Below are 21,317 nucleotides of genomic sequence, written 5' to 3'. Positions count from 1 at the left end.
TTTATATATTATAATTTAATGTAGTTAAACTTATTTTATTATTTGAAAGTATGAAATATCTTATTCTATAAAAAAAAATTATGATCGATATTTATTTTCATCCATTGTTATTTGTAAAGTCAAGTTAATCAAATGTCAATTTGGGAAATTTATTATAAAATTTTATAAATTGGACTTCTAGGAAGAAAGTTGTATAATAATTTTCTTAGAAAAAAAAATATCTTGTGGGATTTTTGTTTGTAAATATTAATAAATAATTATTACTCTATAATTTATTATATTTGTATGATCTCATAATAAATAAAAGACTTAAAATTCTTTATGTCAACTTCTCCCACCATTTCCTCAGTTTCTCACACATTTTCTTCAATCATGTTAATTTCTCTGTTTTGCAGTTCACGAGTGCAACAGCCCAAATTAAAATTCTATTTTTTTAAAAAAATTCTCAGCGTGTTTGTAGGTTTTGAGTCACATATTTTTTGTTTTCTATTCATTTTCACCAGAGGGTTGGAAGTCGCATCAATTATGTTATTACAGGGAAGAAATTGACTCTGTTTGCCAATTTTGGTGCATCATTTTTTTCCTTCCTGTTTTCCATTTATTTTCCCCGCTGAGATGGCTGTGTTTTTTTTACATATTTACTGTTTATTTAATTAGTTTATTTTGTTTTCCGTTTCTTTTGTAGATTTTTTTTTTACCAAAATGGGATAAGGAGATGGAATTACATGAAACAATGCAAGTTAAGCGTGTATTAGTGATAGTAATATTGGGATAATTGATCTATTGAAAAGTTTTCGTACGTCAAGCTACTGATATTGTGTCGCTTGGTCTAGTTAGCTGTAAAAGAGTGACATTATATCTTAACGAGTAATGTTATCTCTGTTGATGACAAGATCGGTGATTGAAAAATGACAAGATTGATCTTTAAAATATATGAGATAATATCAGCAGATACACATTCATTCCCGGATTCATGAGTTTAGCACCTCGACCCATTAGCACCCAAATAAGTGCATTCTACGATGTTCCAAGTATAAGAAAATAAATGACGTCTGAATTAACAACATAGCTTTTAGTCTAATGATAAACGTTTGTTTTGATCTAACAAAAAATAGGCCAAGAGATCGAGAATGGTTACAGAAATAGGATTGAGAACGGTCGTTCTTGGATCTTCTCAGAGCCTCCATAGTTGAAAGGATCAATGATCCTGTTCCTCGAAGAGGCACATGTTTATCTTTGATCTTTGTCCAAATTTTTTAGGTTAATCTTTATCTATTGATTAGTTGTGGTTGCCTTTTATATTTCTAATAAATTCAATATAGAGGTTGCATGATTGCTGTGATTTAAGCAGTAGGAAATTAGAAGGCGAAAATCTAAAGTAAAAATATGCACTTTGTTCAAGGTGAACATATTTTGGCAAAGCTAGTTTAATTATGAACTATTGTGAAAACAATAGTATAATGAGCTTATTTGGTTCAGAAGCAGAATGTATAATGCATAATTTTCAATCACATTACATCTTGCACATAGTATTCATTTACGTTTCAAACACAAAAATATTTAATAATACGTATTTCAAGAAAATATGTATTTGTCATTTATTTGTATAAGAAAATGTCAATAGTACATGGATAATTTGATTTAAAACTAGAGTTGTCGAAACAAATCAGCGTGACTGGTCGACCTACAACTCGCCACAATCTACCATTTGGCGGAACGGGGGTGGGCTAACCCGTCACTTTTTAGTTATATTTGACGGGTTTGGACCGGTTGGCTCGCAACCCGCCGTTTGCCATGGTGATATGGAACAGGCCGGTCTACCATTTGGGCGGGCAAGGAAATCGACCACCCAACCCTTCTATTTGACAAGGTAAGGAAGACTAACCCAACGACGTTCATTTTGATAACTCTATTTAAAACGTGGTTTTCATTTAATACTGAAAATACAATAAATAAGCCAACTATTTTAGATTAATTTTAAAAGTATAAATACGTTACACATAAACTATATATAAAATTAATGAATTATATTACACACCCAACGCATCATTCTAACTACTTTAAGTGATGCATGTAAACTTCACATTCAACGCGTAGAATCTGACTAATTTTTTGGTTAATGTTAATTAATTATACGAATCCTCTTGAAAATCAATTTTCAAATAATATTTTGTGTAGTCAGTAAATTGAGTGCAATGAAGAACACATGCTAATAATTTTGTAAGTGGGTAACAATAATATTTAATCCAAGAGTTAAATAATAACTCGTTGGATGGGCCATTGACTTGATTGGGTTTGTGATCCGCAAATTAGAATTACTAAAATTTGGCAGGCATGTCACATGCATGCTGGTGGAGTGATTGAAAATAAATGTTTTAATGGCCCTTGTAAGATACTTGAGTTGATGAAGTAAGCGTTTGATCAATAATTAAAAGTTCGGTTTGTTTAACAATATTTTTTTAGAGAAGTCTGTCGGACAGAGTTTGTCCAGTGTGATTTACCTAATTACTAACGTAGTTTGAAAACTATTGCGTTAGTTCAGATGTCTACCTAGTGCATACCCAAAGATAGCATCTGCGAGTTCTTTCGACGTCAAAATTAATAAAAATGTTTTATTGGTCACGATAGGTCAGAGGTCAAACCTAAGATCTGAAATCAAATTTGGGATCGGAATTTCAAATGAAGCATAAGCTATCGGCTTTAAAATATGAAATTACATGAGAATACAATCAAAATCCTACATTGGAAATAAATGAAAAAGATCATGAGTTTAGAAGATGAAATATATGTTCATTAGTATGAGGTCTTTCGATAAAGTACATAAATAAATTAATAAAAAATTATAGTCAAAATAGATAATATCATATCATTGTGAATAACAGTGAATTCAATTATTCAAGAAACCATAATTTCCTCAAAAACGTAATCACTAGTGGGATTAAAAAAAAACTCATTTTCCTGTAATGTTATTGATCCCGTAATTAGTGAACAGAACACATATTTCTATTGAGATTAACAAACTTCTTATTATTGTCCTCTAACATTGACCAACTGACCCTTCTTGCGTATTTTATCGTATGTTGCTAAGATCGAGACTTGATCCTAACTCAACACCAAAAGCTAACTCAAGGGAGAGGAATGTCCAAGTCTATATATGCAACTCATATGTATTTTATGAAACCGATGTGGAACAACTAACACAATTCATCACGTCCAGGAATGAAATCTGTAATGTGAAGTTTACAAATGACTCAACTATGTGCAGTCCAACACATAATGGTGGAACCCGAGCTCTGATACCTTTGTTAAGATTATAACTTGGACAATCCTCCTCTCTTGAGCTAGTTTTTGGGGTTGAGTTAGGTCCAAATTCCAATCTTTACACATGTCCTTTTTCTTATTTTCTTATTTAACTATATTATTATATTCTTCCTCTATTGTTTTTATTAAAATTCAAAGTATCAAATTATTTCTTTCTAGTATTGGTTGCTAAATAGTAAATACGCCATCCTGCATAAATTTTATGTCCACACGAAAATAGATCGATTTCCAACAACCTCACACGCATGAATATATTAGGAATTTAAGTGAAATGATTTCATTCATTCCCAAATCTGTAATTAAAGTTTAAAACTATTTGTTATATCACAGAATATAGTGTTTGGGTCAGAAGTACTACTCGCCAAAAATCACGCGAGACATGCATAATCTTCTTTGGTTAAATCTTAATTTTAGATACTATAAGTTCCATCAACATNTCAACCAGCACTAGATATAATCAATGACATATCAATTTTGGTTGTTAGAGCTAAATATTCTTAAAATATCCTTAATATCATCTCTTAAAACACGCTGATATCAAAATCAGGCACCTAATCTTGTCGTTCTAGAAAAGGAAAGTATTTCAATAATGCATGTCATTGAAACCATGAAAAGCCAATTTAATTTAATATTTCACATGCAAAGCACTGATTATTTGAAGGAGAAATATAGCAGTAAAGCGAGTGGCGGGACGTATTTGGCAGGTACTCCAAGTTATCCAATCGCGGCAATTGTCCAACTGTTCATCAATTTCCTTGGAAATATATTCAATGGTTTGTTGTTATTATTTCTTCCTCTATATATGACGTGAAATGGGAGAAATAAAGTGAGCTTAGGCAGCAAAAAACAATGGCTACAACACCAGGGTTTCTTACTGACTGGCCATGGAAGCACCTTGGAAGTTTTAAGGTACTCAGATTTCTCTCTTATCCTCCAGGTCTAACTATTGTTTTGAAAATTATTTGCCTCCAAAAGTAATAAAAATTTAAATTAAAGAAGCATTTTTGTTTTTGGAAAATAAAGAACCGAGCCCTAAGAATCAACACAAACATTCAAGAAAGAGAGAAAAACAACAGCAAATGTGGGAAAACAAGCTTGGAAAATAAATAATTCGACATTGAATTACATCAAAGCCATAAAGATAAATCTAAGATACGTACATAATTTTGTTGTTTTGTAGTACATGCTATTGGCTCCATGGGGAATGCAAAGTATTTACTCAGTAGCAACAAAAGGGAAAAATGAATGGGACTACACCAACTTAATAGTGATCCCATTGCTGGTGTGGAGGGCCTTTCATAATCAATTATGGATCTCATTTTCTCGCCACAGAACTGCCAAAGGCAACAACCGCATCCTTGACAGGAGCATTGAATTTGAGCAGGTGGATAGGGAAACTAACTGGTATATTATTCTCACCGCCGTACTTCTTCTTCTCTTTTTCTTTAGCACTTTCTTTGTATTTTTATTCATTCTGGCTTTTTAAATTTGGTGGTGACTTAAAAGACAATATGGTCTTTAAACATGCTCGTTAAAATAAAATAAAATATAATATCACATTTTGACTCAATCCAGATTCCAACAACGTGTTTTTGCACAACATGCACAACACTTTACTGTTACGCTATATCATGTTTGATTGAATATTTACTTAAATCGTTATATACAATGTAAGCTAAAAAAGAAGAGGTTTTTTTGTTAATTTAAATTAAAAAAACAAAAGCTTGCATATGATCATTTATTTTTCATAAGGGGTTTTATGTTTTTTAGTTTTCATAGGAGTGCTAAATTATATTATCCCATATTTTCGTCTTAGGTCGGGCCAAATCCCGGGCCATCATATGAATATGATGTTTACCTTTGTTTTTTTTAGTGCATAAATCAAACAAATATTACATTTTAGCCTCTTGCCAGTAAAGAATAGTGCATGTTTATCCGTCCGAACACACTTGTATTTCTTTATATTTCTACATAAATAATTTCACCTCACATATAAAAAAAATGACACAGAAATTGGGAGAACAAAAAATTTTGGTGTAAAAGACCATTTTCCGTATATTTTTTTTAAAAAAAAACAGACGAAGAGGAAGAAATAGAAGAAAAGGGGTGGTAAAAAAACATAGTCGAAACTAAGACACCAAAATCTCGATTGCTAAACGACCAAGTATAGAAATATATATGACTAATCTCAATATTTTTCTGGTTGATTCTGCAGGGATGATCAAATTCTGCTAACTGGAATTTGGTTTTACGTTGGCAACTCTATATTGCCAAATGGTTCTTTCTTGCCTATTTGGAAAATCGAAGGCATAATTATCACTATCCTTCTTCACATTGGCCCGGTGGAATACATTTACTATTGGTTGCATAGAGCTTTGCACCACCATTACCTCTACTCCAGATACCACTCCCACCACCATTCCTCCATCGTGACCGAACCCATTACGTGTACAAACAAGTCCTAAGAGTGTGTGTGTTCGCTTTGTATCAGTTAGTGTCCTGATATCGGTTATTGTTGCAGCTGTTTCACATCCTTTTGCGGAGCACTTAGCGTATTTTTGTCTCTTTGCAATTCCCATTTTTGGAGCGATACTCACCGGGACGGCATCCTTAGCATCTCTTGTGGGATATATTACCTATATTGATCTCATGAACAATATGGGGCATTGCAACTTTGAATTCATTCCGAAATGGGTCTTTTCCATTTGCCCTCCTCTCAAATACATGATGTATACACCTTCGTAAGTACACGCCCAAATTAAATATGTCCATGTGTTCGAATGAGTTTTCACATGTTTACTCTTGGACTCATGACCCAAAGGATTATAAAAGAATTTGATGAAACTAAAGGACTCAAATCATGCCAAATCAATGGCAAAAAGTTTGCATTGTGATCAAGTGTAATTTTTCTGAATAAATAACTTGTTTCATTCCAAGGTAGCATGGTTTGAGCCCTTTAGTCTTCTTGTTCTTATGGTAAATGTAAGTTCTAGTTAATGAATATGCAGATTATAAGTGAGATGTTTTTACTTGATGATTCATCCATGTATTATATAAACAGGTTTCACTCTTTGCATCACACGCATTTTCGTACCAACTATTCGTTGTTCATGCCATTCTACGACTACATACATGGCACCATGGATATATCCAGTGATGCAGTATATGAGACGTCGCTCACGAAACAGGAAGACAACCCAGAGGTGGTGCATCTAACACATCTAACCACACCAGAATCCATATTTCATCTCCAAGTTGGATTTGCCTCCGTTGCTTCAAGGCCTCAAAATTCCAAATGGTACATATGGTTCATAAGACCTCTAACAACATGGCCGATGATGCTCAACTTCATCTATGGGCGTACTTTTGTCGTCGAGAGAAATAACTTCGAGAAACTCAAGCTGCAGACGTGGGTTATTCCAAGATTCAGCATACAGGTAGAAAAGATCGAAAAGCAATAAAGTTTCTTGGATTTAGGAATTGTTCTAATTTATATTTTCCTATTTTGTGGATTTGAATTGTTTTAATTTATATTTTCTCGATTTTATTAGTATTCCATCAAATGGCAAGGACAAGTTATCAACAATTTAGTCGAGGAAGCCATACTAGAAGCAGAAGGTAGAGGCGCCAAGATTTTAAGTCTAGGCCTGCTGAACCAGGCAAGCATATTGCAATATTGAATTTTTATTTGTTTCATGCATTAAAGTCTTTATTCCATAACTATTGTTTGGATTTCGTTATTTGCCGTGCCTTCATGTTTTTTTAGAGTTGGGAACTTAACAGAAGTGGCGCTTTATACATCAAAACGAATCCAAAGTTAAATATGAAAGTAGTAGATGGAAGTAGCTTGGCTGTTGCTATAGTTATCAACAGCATTCCTAAAGGCACCACTGAGGTTTTATTCAGAGGCAGCCTCTCTAAAACTGCATATGCAATCGTTTCTGCTTTGTGCCAAAAGGGTATTCAGGTCTTTAAAATTATCTTGAATTCTTGAATCCCTAAGATTTTGTCTTTTCTCTATTTTATTGGAATTCTATAGAATATTCTTTGAACAACTTAAGCTGTATCTCAGGTATCTGCGTTTTATGAATTCGAAAGACTTAAATTGTCTTTCAGATCTCAGAGTGAAATAGCACTCTCAAAATACTACACTGAACGGGTAAAAATATTGTAAAAGTAACAGTAAATCTTGGTAGAGTTTGTTCAATAACGCAACTTTAGAATGATTGCTGTGGTTTCTTTGTGCGAAGGTTTGGATAGTTGGAGATGGACTATCCAAAGAAGAACAACTCAAGGCACCAAAGGGTACATTGTTCATTCCATACTCTCAATTTCCTCCGAAGAAAGCGCGCAAAGACGCCTTCTACAGTCACACTCCGGCATTGGTGGCTCCTCCCGCACTCGAGAATCTGCACTCCTGCGAGGTTAGAACAATTTTACCAAAATATACACTCACTTATTCTGCATGACTATTAACTCAAGAATTATATTATTTAAAAAAAGCAGTCCACTAGTTGACTGTTTGATCAACAGCTACGATAATCTTGAACATTGTGAACTGATAAACTAAAATACAGTAAAACGAGCTAGAATGTCATCAATGCTGGTCCTAGGCTCTGGTCTAGCTCGAGTCTGCTCACTTGGCGCATTTGTCGTACATATGTGTTTGGTTTACTTATTTAGAAAAATTATTATTGATTGGTACCCCTTGATTTCCCCAGAACTGGTTACCAAGAAGGGCTATGAGTGCTTGGCATGTGGCTGGAATATTGCATGGCTTAGAAGGATACAACGTGCACGAATGCGGGGAGACCATGTTCGACGTTAACAAAATTTGGGATGATGCACTCAAACATGGATTTCGCCTTCTACCATTTGCAAGTAACTAATGATACGTGTATGCATCTGGCCTCAACCTACGCTTACTCGTATAAATTAAAGAGTAGTAAGCAATGCTTATTGTTATAACATGATTTTAGGAATTCCATTACTATATTGATTATGCTATGTTGTATTGATACATTTCCAATTAGCATGTATTGGATGACAAGTGATAAGCTTAAATTGTTGTGTATCGCTCGAAGGATTTGCAGTACAACTTTTTTTCATATAAATCAAATCAAAATTGAACCATAACACAGTAAATAAACTTCTACGTGCATGTTTCTAGCTCTGTGAATCAAAATTTCCAATTTTCTTGTCCGGAGAAAGAAACATTTGGTGAATCCGAATTTTTATTATCTTTTATTCAGGAGCTATCACATAAAAACCCCAAAGTTATGTTTGTTTTGAGACAATTTTGGGATAGATAACCTATTTGAAAGTTTCCTAGTGAGTAAGAAAATAAGCCCGCTAAAGACTCGTGGGCGTTACGATATATATCATAAATTAGATTATCCGCACAAAGACAATTAATACAAGTAAATTTTAATTCACCAGAAGAATTAAGAAAATAGAGTGGGAAAATGAGGAAGATTACACAAGAAACAAGTCTAGGATAACGACGATACTATACTTGCAAATATTATTTTAGAGCTGATATAGACATATTAATTAAGTATCTCCACCACCGGTAAAGTTATCGTGGGCACTAAAATCCGGACCGTATGTCTCCATACATGAGTAATGAAATGGCTTCATTAGTATCAGGATCTACAATTTTCTCAAAACAATTCCGAACCAACGAAACAAAATTTGATGCAAAATCACCCAAAAAATCGTTTCTGTTTTCACTCAAGGAAATAAATTGATCAGGGACTTCGATTCTGCATAAAGGGCACGTCGAACGAGACTCAAACCATGCATCAATGCAACCTGAATGGAAAAAGTGCGTGCACCGAGGCAGTCTCCGGTGAGTATCACCGCGTCAGATATCATTGAGGCATATGGAACAAAAGGCCGGAGAATTCTTGTCGAAGACGTAGGTGGCGGGGCCACGGTGGTCTTGGCTGTATAGTTTCTTGATCAGAAAAGATAAAGCGTTGGTGAATTTGGGAAGCTGATACGCCATCTTTCTTGAATTTTGGTTTTATGTTTTGTTGATTTTAATGGGGACCAAATTCGTTAGTCATATAAACGTGTATGAGATGGAAGTTGGAATAAGGGATTAACATTTATTTGCGATCTCATAGAGAAACGACACGACGGTACATTAAAAGATTATTTTGTCAAAAAACTTAAAAATCAAGCAAAAACGAAAATAAATAAAAAGAAGAGAATTTATTTAAAACAAAACATAAATAGACAAAAATAAGATAGATTGAATTCGAGCTAGAAGTTTTCGGATTCACCATCGTTATAACTTGCTCCTCATACATGCTCAACATAAAGAGTGGTCCGTCTCACGGATCATAATATGTGAGACGGATAAATCATACCCATATTCAAAATAAAAAATAATACTCTTAGCATAAAAAGTAATATTTTTTCATGAATGATCCAAATAAAATATCTGTCTCACAAATACGACCCGTGAGACCGTCTCAAACAAGTTTTTGCCCAACGTAAAATACTCGAATTTCATTGAATTGAATTTCCTTTTGTGATGGATATATATTATCCTTTGAAAAAGTGAGTTGAAATAATCTCAACTTTGTGTGGTTTGAATTTATTTATGTATTTTCGTTTTCTTTTCTTACAATATTTTAACGAATTATACAAGTATTTGGAAGTCAACATACGCCGGTGCTCGTGGGCTGTTGAGGCAGTAGAATTTGACTTCTACCCCACATTGGTTCCCACATTGGTTTGTTAGTCACCAAACAAATTCATCTACGACGGTTGGCTATTTTAATAATCGAAAATATTTTTTAAAAGAAACACTAATGAGTCCAAAAACAATAAATAGAATTGATGAAATTAAAAATAAAATATTTATTTTATCCGAGCTACATGATTTGCATATGTACGCTATTATGTTTGTCGTGTGAGCCACTTCTTGATTGATGTGAGTCAGAATGTTGTATATGTTAGAACAATTTTCATAATTATTTAGTTTGTCGATAACGAACAACTCTTTGGAAACAACACCTTGTTTCATGATTGATTTTCATGAAAGGATGCAATGTTTGATGAAGAGTCGCCTCTGTTCTGAATCGAATTTTCGTTTCTATATATATGACATCATTAGATCAAGAAATTCATTTTTGTTTGTGTTAGATTCTGATTTGATTTATTCACCTACAAATACAGAATATCTTCAGTGTATCTTGAGAGAAATTTTTCATATCCCTATGATTAAAGTGAGGGAGAAAATATTTTTTAAAAGAAAGCGTTGCAAACGTGTCTTGGAATTCATTCACAAATTATTTGAAATATCTACTCAACATGTACGACAATTCATGTGAGTCACGTATTATTTCTCTATAGTCGAAGTCAATGTGTTGCATAATGAAATTTTGATATGTTATTTTATCATTTTGTTTTTCTTCAGAATTTTAGAATTCTACATGCACATACATTGATCATTTGTTGTGGTGGCTTTGATTGTTACTCTTGAGGTCAATTCAGTGATTGGAATATTAGAAGTGTGTTGAATAATTTTTGTTTCATATAATGATCTAGATGAAAGAATAGAGTACGTGGAAGAGATTGTCGAGAACGACGATGAACTGGGAAGTTGATTCGTAGGGCTTGAAGAAATTGGATATTTCGTTTTGGGTTCATTAGAATTTTTTGGCTTTAAGTTGAGTATCTTATCCATGGAAATTTTATTGATTATTGATTATTTTGTGATGCACATACTTCTTTTATTTGTTGTTTTGAATATTAAACCAGATAAATAATATTAAACTGGATAAATAATTTTGTTTTGATCGGTTTGACATTCGACGCAGCTCGTTCATTTCGTCGTCGCAATACCTTCGTGTTAAGTTACTACTGATTGTTCCGTTGTATCTTGAGAAACAGTCGTCCGATTAGATTCTCGAAACACATACCAGAAGAGACAAATTTATTTTAAGAACGTTGTATTTCATGCAGACATCGATTTGTTTTACTGTTTTTGTTTTGCTTATTATATTTTCTCACGACACTGATTCCTATTCAGTATTAGCCGAACAAAGCTGAACACATTTCTATATACTGTTCTAGTTTTGGCGTTGGCCAGTTTTCTTTTTGATCAAGTATCTGTTTTAAGTGGATAAAAACAAATTCGAATTTTTCAAATAATGATAACTTAGGACCACAAACTGGCCTCTCATTTTACTTGGGCCTAAAATACAACGGTGTCTACGGGTGAACTCGTGGTCCAGGGTTTACAACGGCAACTTGGTGCCTAACATGCTACCTCGGCATTTAAATTCGTACTTCTGTTAGTTATTACACAATTTTGAATTTTAAAAAATGCAAACATTTATAAAGCGTAAGTTATTATTGATAAGCAGTTGAATCATCTATTGGATATATAATTTTGATATGATTCATCACTCACTTCATTAGTGTGAACAAAAGTGAGCAACATAGCGATTAAAAAGCTTTCAGTGAGACAGTTAAATAGGACGGTGTCAGCTCTAGCTATTAAATAAATTTAAAGATGGTTGTTTAATTCTCGTCCCTCGAATCATAAATGGACGGGTTGCATATCCCATCTCGAGTTTTCTTGGGCCTTTCGCTTTTTTAATGGGCATCCACAAACGCAATTCGGATTTTTTTGAAACAAAATTGCATCTTCTATATTGTTATAGCACTGAGTCCATGAGTGAATATGTATGTATATTTCTTAAATTTCAAGATAGAGTAGGTGCGACTTAAATTCTTGTCAATAAAGAAAAAGAAATAGATGATATGAGAACTTATTGTTTGAGATTGAAATATACGATTACATTTGTTAAAATACAACGTGGAAACTCGACGACTTGAAAACTGGAGAGAGTTGTATCAAAGTATTGAATATCATTAAATGAATAGTGACTTTTGGTCATTTGTTTGATGTTGGTAGGGCAGCCCACGAAGAATTTGGTGCATAACCAAGTCACTCATGCAAGGGCTCATTATTNAAAAGCCCATGAAAGATATTTTATTTTCTCTAATAACGTTTGTCTTGTATGCGGTGGTGATAAAAATAAAAATAAAAATAAAAATACATAAAAATAAAAAATAACCAGGGGTGAAACCGTCATTGCGACAAGTGGGGTCAAACGTCAACGGTCGCTGAATCAGTGGATGGGATAAGGGTTGCAACTCTGCTTACCGAAATCCGCGAGCTTCCGGGAACGATTCTTGCAAAACGACGGCGCTGCAGAGAGGTGTGGCTTCTGCGGGGCTCTCACCTCTCCGGCCACCATTATATCCGGCGGAGCAACCTTCTGGCTCGATTTCCGGTTTGGGCTGGGCCGAACCAAGGGGCTTAGGCAAAATGCCAAACCCGATGCATTCCTGCTGTGCGACGCCGTCCTCCCTTTGCAACGCCGCGTAGCTGGTGTCCTCCTCGGTGTCTGCTTCCACCCCTGAGAAGACTCCGACGAGTATCCGCTAGATACGTCGCGGCAATGCTCGTCATCCTCCACGTTGGATGGCGACATTCCTCGGCCGGCTTTGCTCGAGTATTCTTCGACAGAACAGGTCCGAACCTGCTTTTTCCGGCGACCGGGAACAATCATGGAGAACCAAGATGGAGAATCCGCACACGAATCAACCGGCACGCCACGATCGGAGATCGGGCCCGGTCTCCAATCCAAACCCGTTTTGTCCGATTTCGATCTGAAAAGCCCGAGTAAAACTGAAGAGAACCTCCCCTTGGTACTACTCTTCTTGTCCTTATCTATTGCCATCGCTACAAACCCATTAGGACCCACCTGAGGCGTACTATAGTAGCGTCGATGGTGGCCTTGAATCTGCCAGGTGGCTGCAGAATCGGACTTCCGATGGGAAACATAAGGAGAAACTGATCGAGGGAAGACGAATGGCGGCAGTTGGGCATCCGATTTCCGGCAACCTTGCTGACCGTGTTGAAAAAGGGCTTCTCTCTGAGCTTGAACCTGGGCCGCAATAACTGCGACGAGGCGTTCCCGGATACAGGAGGCGCAGACCCCGACGTCGCTACTCGGGTCAATCGGATGTTTCTTGCACTTCATTTATGTATACAAACACAACACTGTGTATCTTCTAAATGTGCGTACTTTGATCGCTGTACACTCAGTGAGAATGTCTGTTCGTGTGTGTGAGGAGAGGAGGAATTCTACAGTTGGGGCTTTGTCTTCTTGCTTTGTTATTCTGTTGAATAGAGAGAACAAGCAGAAGAATAAATAGAATACAGCAAAGAAAGGAAGGGAGCTTTTTAGTTTTAACTTTTGAAGAGACACAGGCCAACAACCGTACTGCTCGTTATTTATTTATTTTGTTTATATATTTTAAGAGTATCTCTTTTGAGAGACGGTTTCACGAATCATTATATGTGAGACGGATCAATCCTAAAGATATTTACAATAAAAAGTAATACTCTTAACAGAAAAAATAATAATTTTTCATTGATGACTCAAATAATAGATTCGTCTCACGAAATACGATCAGTGAGACCGTCTAAACAAATGTTTACTTTATTTTTAAATATTCAATTTTTTTAAGTTTATTAAACTGGTCTGAAATTCAAAGGGCAGCCAGATTTTTTTTAAAAAAAAACTTCAATATCAGTTTCTATGTGAAAATACTATAAAAATGTACTTTTTCAAAAATATTTTTTTTAATAAAATAAAAATAATATCCAAATCCAATAACATGAATTTGGTATAGAATATTTTCCTTTTAAAAAAGTTTGATATAAATCAACTGTACCGTTCAAAATTGCACTATAATAAAAAAATTGATCGATCAACTGAATCACTCGTCACAAATTAATACTAATAAATTCAATGGGAATATTAATTAATATTATGTAAAATGTCAAGAGTTTAAAAATAATAATTTATTTGTATAGTTGAGTTATAATATAATAGGTAATAAAGTTCCATTATCACTGATATAAAGCAAAGAGAAAGCGATGGAAGCTGTAATGAATACTTAATGTTGGTTCATTGGATATATCCAGCCGTAACCTTTTCTGAGATTGCGTGAAATCTTTCCAATTAAATTTGATTATTCTTTCAATCCAGTGAAAAAATAATATTTTGTGATTTAAAATGTACGTTTTGGTTTCTAAATATGAATTTCCTTGACAAATTTATATTGTTTCGTTAATTTCTTGGTATATACAACCTCAAGATTTAGCTATAGTCGGCAATATAATAAAGTCAAGGGGAAAAAACACACGAATGTACTACATGTCAATATACATGGATCCATAGGCAAAACGTCTAAAAAAGGCTACAGATTTGATGGTATTTATTTGTTGTTGCTACCTTTGAATTAATTAAAGACAAAAATGCAAGTACATGGAGAAAAAAAATAAAGTTACGAGTTGAATTTGTCTAACCATCAATTAATCTTAAGTTCCCTCATTTATGGAAATATTGTAAATTTAAGGATGATTAACCTTAAATTAGTGTCGCTAATCAACTTATAAAACAGTTTATCTGAAGGTATATATTATTAAGGCAAAAACTTGTATGAGACGGTTTCACGGGTCGTATTTTGTGAGACATATCTTTTATTTGGGTCATCCATGAAAAAGTATTATTTTTTATGCCAAGAATATTACTTTTTATTGTGAATATCGGTAGGGTTGACCGGTCTCACAGATAAATATTCGTGAGACCGTCTCACAAGAAACCTACTCTTGATATTAATTGGAAAGAACTAAGAATGACTTATTCAAAATTATAGATTAATTTGACTTTTTTTATATAAAAAAAAAACTTATTTTGAATGAATCCTTCATTATGAAAAGAGGAAAAAGATCGATAACGTGCAAAAACAATTAAATTCAAATGGACAATTTTACAAGTGGGGTGGGTTCCATGAGTCCAAACCCTCTTCATGTCTTTGATATATTTCATTTTCTTGCATTAATCTTTATTAGTTGGCATGAAAGGGTTCGAACTTGTAAAGGGCAAAAGAGTTTGGCCATGGTTAGTGGTTGCTGAAAAAGACATATCATCTTGTTGAATCTTCCTTTAGTTCCTCTCAGCATTGGCTGGAGCATTATTGTTCACTAATGAGAGGGAGAGTCAAAATAAATAAATTTTTGTTTAAGGATTTTTTGTTATTTCAAGAATAGTCATAGCATCGAAAAATATAATCGGTGATATTCATGCAACTCATATATTGTAAAATATACTATCAAACAAATCGCAACATGTTAATTCTTACGTCAATTGCACAAGTTGCAGATCATTGATCAAACACTTATCTTTGGTTCGATGATAGATACGAAATTTTCAAACCAATCGAACAACCGAATCATTACTTTTCTATCATTGTCAATTTATGTTTGCAACTTGTAATATATACAATTGAGTTTGGAAATTAATCTTGAAAGATAAAATTACCTAAATCAATGAACAAAAATAATTATTAGTAAAGCATTAGTTAGGCAAGACAACTATCATCATCTCCAAACCTTACATTAAGATAATGTGTTGTCTCTTTCAGTTCAAGTCTAATAATGCCATTTTCCATTGGCTTTAAGCTTTTGCCTTCATCCCATGATTGTAGTTTCAAATCTTTCAACCCTAGAAGATTTGGCAATTTTGTTGTTTTTCGATTTTTGCTTTTCATATATCCTTTTCTATATTTGTTTTTCAATTAAAGGATGAGAAATAATAATGAGTAAGCCCCTCCTTCAGATATTATAGCAAAAGAAATATTTAAAAATTAAAATTTTAAATTATTTATTGATAGTTGCTTTTTTTTTTTTGAAGAATTTAGAAATATTTGCTAAATAAAATATTTTTTTCCAAATTAAATGTTTTTGCATCTAAAGTGAATTCTCTACTACGTTAATGATTATTGTGAAATGGGATTCCATATTTGTGACCTGATTGACTTAATTTCAAAAAATTTGTTGAAATTGTCTTACGAATCAATTTTTAGAGACAAAAATATTACATATAAGATTTAAACAATATCGTCTGAAGTCAATTCATAAGTGAGAATATTATTACATTTGAATTTCTCAACGGAAATTAAATGCTTCATATTCTTTAATATTTTGTTCTTCGCTTTATCGTATTTGACCCGCCAATATGATGTATCCGGGATATTTCTTTTTCAAGTACAAGTGAGTGAATAAAATATCCAAAATCAAATAAGCATAATTAATACTTAAATGTTCAACATAGAAATTCATACTCAAATTAATACTTTTTTTGTGTGATTTGATTTTATTTTCTTAACGTAATATATATTATGAACTATTTAAAGAAGTAGTAGACATCTTGTTAGACGGTCTCATGGATCTTTATTCATGATACAGACCAACTATGCTCATATTTACAATAAATATATCTTTTTTCACGTGTGTCACAAATAAAATATTCACCTCACAAAATAATACTTTAATTTTATTTTAAACTCGTTTAAACTGATAAAACTTGGAGTCGCTTCATGCCGTTTAAGAACCTTGATTTTAATAGATGACAACCTATTAAAAATTATTTATTTAGACTAATGGATTATCCAATTTCATTCCACTTTATTTGTTTAAATTTATCTGTATATACATTGAATCACGATCAATAATTTAAATATATGGAATATAGACATATCCTCGATTTACAACAAATATGCATTGTTTTTCGAACGAACGTAAATTTTGGTAGATCAAATTTCAACAACAATCCTTTGTAAATATTTAATTTAACGATCAAATCTATTAATACTAAAATAACATTTTGTTTATGTACCGGAATTACGTGCGGCGGAGCACTTTTTCCGGCACGTGCTATTATACATATATGGTAGCATTCTCATTCCCTAATATTATTTTAAATTTCGTCAAACTTAATTAACTATCATGATACTTCCACTAATAATAATGGATTAATCATAGGTTTACCTAATTTTATTTACTTATTGATTAATTTTAAGATATAGTGCTTGCGCAAAATGCAAAATACAATTTTAAAATTAATTTTAGAATTTGAAAATAAAGAATATATATTGCTAAAAAAAACATACTCCTATGTTCTGAATATTGGGAAATGTGATTTTAAACCTAAAAATTTATGGAATGTTCTTTTAAAAAATACTAAAACAAAATAGAATAGTTCAATTGCAACGATTATGTGGTGGGTAGAACATATTTTGGCGCAGATTTGGGACATAAAATGTCAATATTCTCTTGATCATTCCATGCATGTTACCACAAATAATTCACCTAATTTAATTCGAGATTAAGCGCCTAACAAAGTTGGTATATGCTCCATCGAGAGTAATTTTCTTTGTATCTCAATATCATGAGTAGGTCTCTTGTGAGACGGTCTCACGGATCTTTATATATGAGACGAGTCAATCCTAACGATATTCACAATAAAAAGTAATACTCTTAGTATAAAAAGTAATAATTTTTCATGAATGATCCAAATAAGATATCCATCTCACAAAATACGACCCGTGAGACCGTCTCACACAAGTTTTTGCCCAATATCATTATATCATGTGAGACCTTCATATATCTCGATAAAAGTTGACATCAGATGTTCATAATCCAATAACTAGAATTTCTCCATATTTCTTTTCTTTTCCTCCTTCCACGCGAGACTCCACCACGTGAGTGGTAACAATTAGTGTTCGAATGGCTCGTTGACTCAATATGCGAGCGAGCGTGATAATTACCAAAACTGGACTAATTCTGTAATGATTAAGGCGGTTAATTTCGGGGAATTTAGATCGCCATCGCTTGCTAGTGCCCACTGCAAAATTCCAAGCATTAACCGAAAGTGTGTCGGCCTGATCATCAGTATCTACGACTACGAAATACATATATTTGATAAAAAGACCTTTTATATTTGTCTTTTATCGCTTACAGCATATAATATCTCATAAATCACCACGACGTTATTGTTGAACTTGAAAGAAATCAACACGATAATACGTTGGACCAAACTTAATTAATGTAATATAATTATCGGAGTGCCCGAAACTAGATCGATCACTATTATTGGCATATGCGTTGCGTGTTTATAATATAATCTAAAAATATTATTGGTTGCTTAATATATTTTAATTTTGCAAATAATGGTTTTAAATATGAGTTTCTATGTTTAAATAAATAATGGTTAAATACATTTAAAAGTCATTTAACAAATGTAGATCGGTTGAAAGAAATATGGAGAAACATTGGAGAGAGGTGTTAAAAGTATTGATAAGTGCATAAAATAAAATCTCTATTTATATAGAACGTGAGGGTAAAATTGAAAAGATTTTTAGTGCGTTAGGTCATATCAAAATCTATACTCTAATTATCTCAAGCTTTAAAATATAATAATAATAACAAAAATAATAATGGCAAAAACTTGTGTGAGACGGTTTCACGGGTCGTATTTTGTGAGACGGATCTCTTATTTGGGTCATCCATGAAAAAATATTACTTTTTATGTTAAGAATATTATTTTTTATTGTGAATATTGGTAGGGTTGACCCGTCTCATAGATAAAGATTTGTGAGACCGTCTCACAAGAGACCTACTCAATAATAATATAGACAGACTTTGCTTAGTTGTAAAACTCTGCTTCTCGTAACATACAAGTACACATGAATTAAAAGGAATACAGCTTAACGACGACTTTACTGAATCCGATGAATTGAAATACTCATGCAATCGCAGACAAAATTGGAAAAAACTTTACATATTAATTTATGAACAATAAAATATGACAGCGTACGTAACGAATAAATTCAGTTCGTGATATTCCTTCCAGATTGCTGTTGCGACAGAGACGCATTCGCGTTGCTAGATTTGAGGTTGACATAATGACATCAACCATGTCTTCTTGCTTAGCGGATGATAGAGTTTCCATCCTAGGCAAGGCTGCAGCAATCTTCCTGAACAGCGCCTGATATAGCAGAAAGATGCATGTAAAAACTGAAGGACGATTAAAGTTATTTATCAGAAGGAAAATGGTTTTGATGCTTCTCACCTTTATGTTGAAGACAGCTTCTGCGCTAGTCTCCATGCGATGTGATGTGACCGGATAAAAATAGATTCAAGATGAGTGGACAATTTCATCGGGTCGGGTTATGCAAATGATGAGGGATGAGAGCACATCTAGATATCTCCAAACCAGATATTTTTTTCCTAATAAAAATCTAATGCTTACCTGCAAACATGAAGATAACCACGTGAATCAAGGGGTGTACGTTCATCGGTCGATTCGGTTCGGTTTTCGGTTTTTTATTTCGGTTTTCGGTTTTACAAATATATAATCCGATATCCGAACCATTTTTCTTCGATTCGGTTCGGTTTTCTACCGAAATGGTTCGATTATTTCGGTCGTTTATTTCGACTTTGATACAATTATTTAAATTAATAAGATAAATATATTGTAAAATATAATATGTTATCTTTTTACATTATTTCTTAGTAAAACTTACATTTAAATATAATGTCTAAATAAATTACATAAATAACAATCAACTAAATATTATTCAAAATAATTCATCATTCACTAATATCATCCCAAAAAATATATAATAAAAATAAAATTATTAATTTAATGAAATTTCGGTTTTTTCAGTCGATTCGGTTTTGACATATATAATCCGAAACCGAACCAAATAAATTTCGATTTTAACATTTATATCCGAATTATAAAATTCAGTTTTCGGTTCGATTCAGTGTTCAGTTTTTTCGGTTTTATCCGAAGTTTGAACACCCCTAGAATGGGCGTTGAAGGGATGTCCGGCGTGACCACTTCGATGCTAAAGTCAGCAGGTGAATAAAGAAAATTGATGTAGCAAGGAGAAATGTTGTATTGATGGTGTCTTTTTTGGGAGAGTAAATGATGGGGTAGAATATATATGAGACCATGAATGCCTTAATGTTGAAACAAATCTGGTATTTATAGAAAGAAAGACAATGATGACCTTGTTTTCAGTACCCACTTGTTAATTATGACAAGATGGTTGCTCATACCCTGCTTTCTAACACGCCAAATTGTCACTTTCGCTTTGTCAAATCCATGTGATTCTGACACCAATGATTACCAAGATAAGGTATCTCATACTTGTGCACTCGAGTGAGGTGCTATTATCGAGGTAACCCAGATAGAGAACTATCACCCGAGAACTCATCTGGAAGCCCGGCTTCTGACAGCTCGGGAAGATGATGTCTCGGGCAGTATCTTGTCCGACTATTATCAAACCGACCCAAAACTTGTCAGGACCTAACTCATTACCCGAGATCATCAAGTACCCTCCCCCGGTATCACGATGGATATATTTTGAGCGACATGACTATTTTTCAATATTTGAAAGCATTTAAAAGATTTATAGAGTGAAAATTGTGCTATATTTGAAAGATTACTATACAATTTAAATGTCTGTCCTCTGTGTGGCATGGTGTAAACTCTAAGAAAATTTTATATCACCATAATTGTCAGGCACGAGACAGGACGCCCGACTGTATCAATTATATATATATATATATATATATATATATCATAAAATAATTTGATTTCTTCTTGCATTCACCATGGGGCTACCTCACAAATTTTCAATTATTTCTCACCTTGTCCTCACTTTTCACACCAGCTCTAACTTCCTCTCACTCTTTTCATCCCAATCCATACCATAATCCTCCACTCAAAGTGAAACACTATGTGAAGCTCACCTTGCAATGTTTTACTTCTTCCATAATCTTATCAGGCTTTTGGCCTTTGTTTGAGTAGGTAGACGATTATAAGAGACTTCATGATGACAGGTTTTCTAGTAAGTTGTCTGAACAAACAGTTTACAGCTTTTGGCCCAGTGCAATTTATTTCTTTTGTCACTAGAGGGCCGGTGGTGTGATATTGTGGGTGGTTAATAGTCACCTGCTTACAGTCGCATTTTAAGAATAATAAACTAACTTGTACTTTGCTAAACCTGAAAACGGAGCCATGAGTTAAATTTAGGTCGGTAAA

The 21,317-nt window shown here is 33.4% G+C and overlaps 2 protein-coding genes across 3 annotated transcripts; one reads left to right on the top strand and one right to left on the bottom strand.

The window, feature by feature from the left end:
* The first annotated feature begins 3,988 nt into the window (after nucleotides 1-3,988).
* On the top strand, nucleotides 3,989-8,397 carry LOC140956761 (very-long-chain aldehyde decarbonylase CER1-like). 2 transcript variants are annotated; one of them, XM_073413623.1, is made up of 10 exons: nucleotides 3,989-4,230; nucleotides 4,502-4,725; nucleotides 5,537-5,769; nucleotides 5,843-6,062; nucleotides 6,383-6,758; nucleotides 6,873-6,980; nucleotides 7,088-7,288; nucleotides 7,394-7,480; nucleotides 7,572-7,745; nucleotides 8,043-8,397. In XM_073413623.1, the coding sequence occupies exons 1-10, from the start codon at nucleotides 4,171-4,173 to the stop codon at nucleotides 8,208-8,210; spliced, it is 1,851 nt and encodes a 616-aa protein (XP_073269724.1). In that variant the 5' UTR covers nucleotides 3,989-4,170; the 3' UTR covers nucleotides 8,211-8,397. The 2 variants fall into 2 exon arrangements, with proteins under 2 accessions (XP_073269724.1, XP_073269725.1); XM_073413624.1 differs by lacking the exons at nucleotides 7,088-7,288; nucleotides 7,394-7,480.
* Nucleotides 8,398-12,434: 4,037 nt separating this feature from the next.
* LOC140956705 (uncharacterized) lies at nucleotides 12,435-13,625 on the bottom strand. The gene has a single exon (XM_073413553.1). The coding sequence runs from the start codon at nucleotides 13,392-13,394 to the stop codon at nucleotides 12,477-12,479; it is 918 nt and encodes a 305-aa protein (XP_073269654.1). The 5' UTR covers nucleotides 13,395-13,625; the 3' UTR covers nucleotides 12,435-12,476.
* Nucleotides 13,626-21,317: the final 7,692 nt, after the last annotated feature.

This window comes from Primulina huaijiensis, chromosome 14, assembly GCF_012295235.1.
Source record: "Primulina huaijiensis isolate GDHJ02 chromosome 14, ASM1229523v2, whole genome shotgun sequence".
Classification (NCBI taxonomy): domain Eukaryota; kingdom Viridiplantae; phylum Streptophyta; class Magnoliopsida; order Lamiales; family Gesneriaceae; genus Primulina; species Primulina huaijiensis.
Note: the sequence above shows the minus strand (reverse complement) of the source record. Positions and strands in the feature narration are given on the sequence as shown.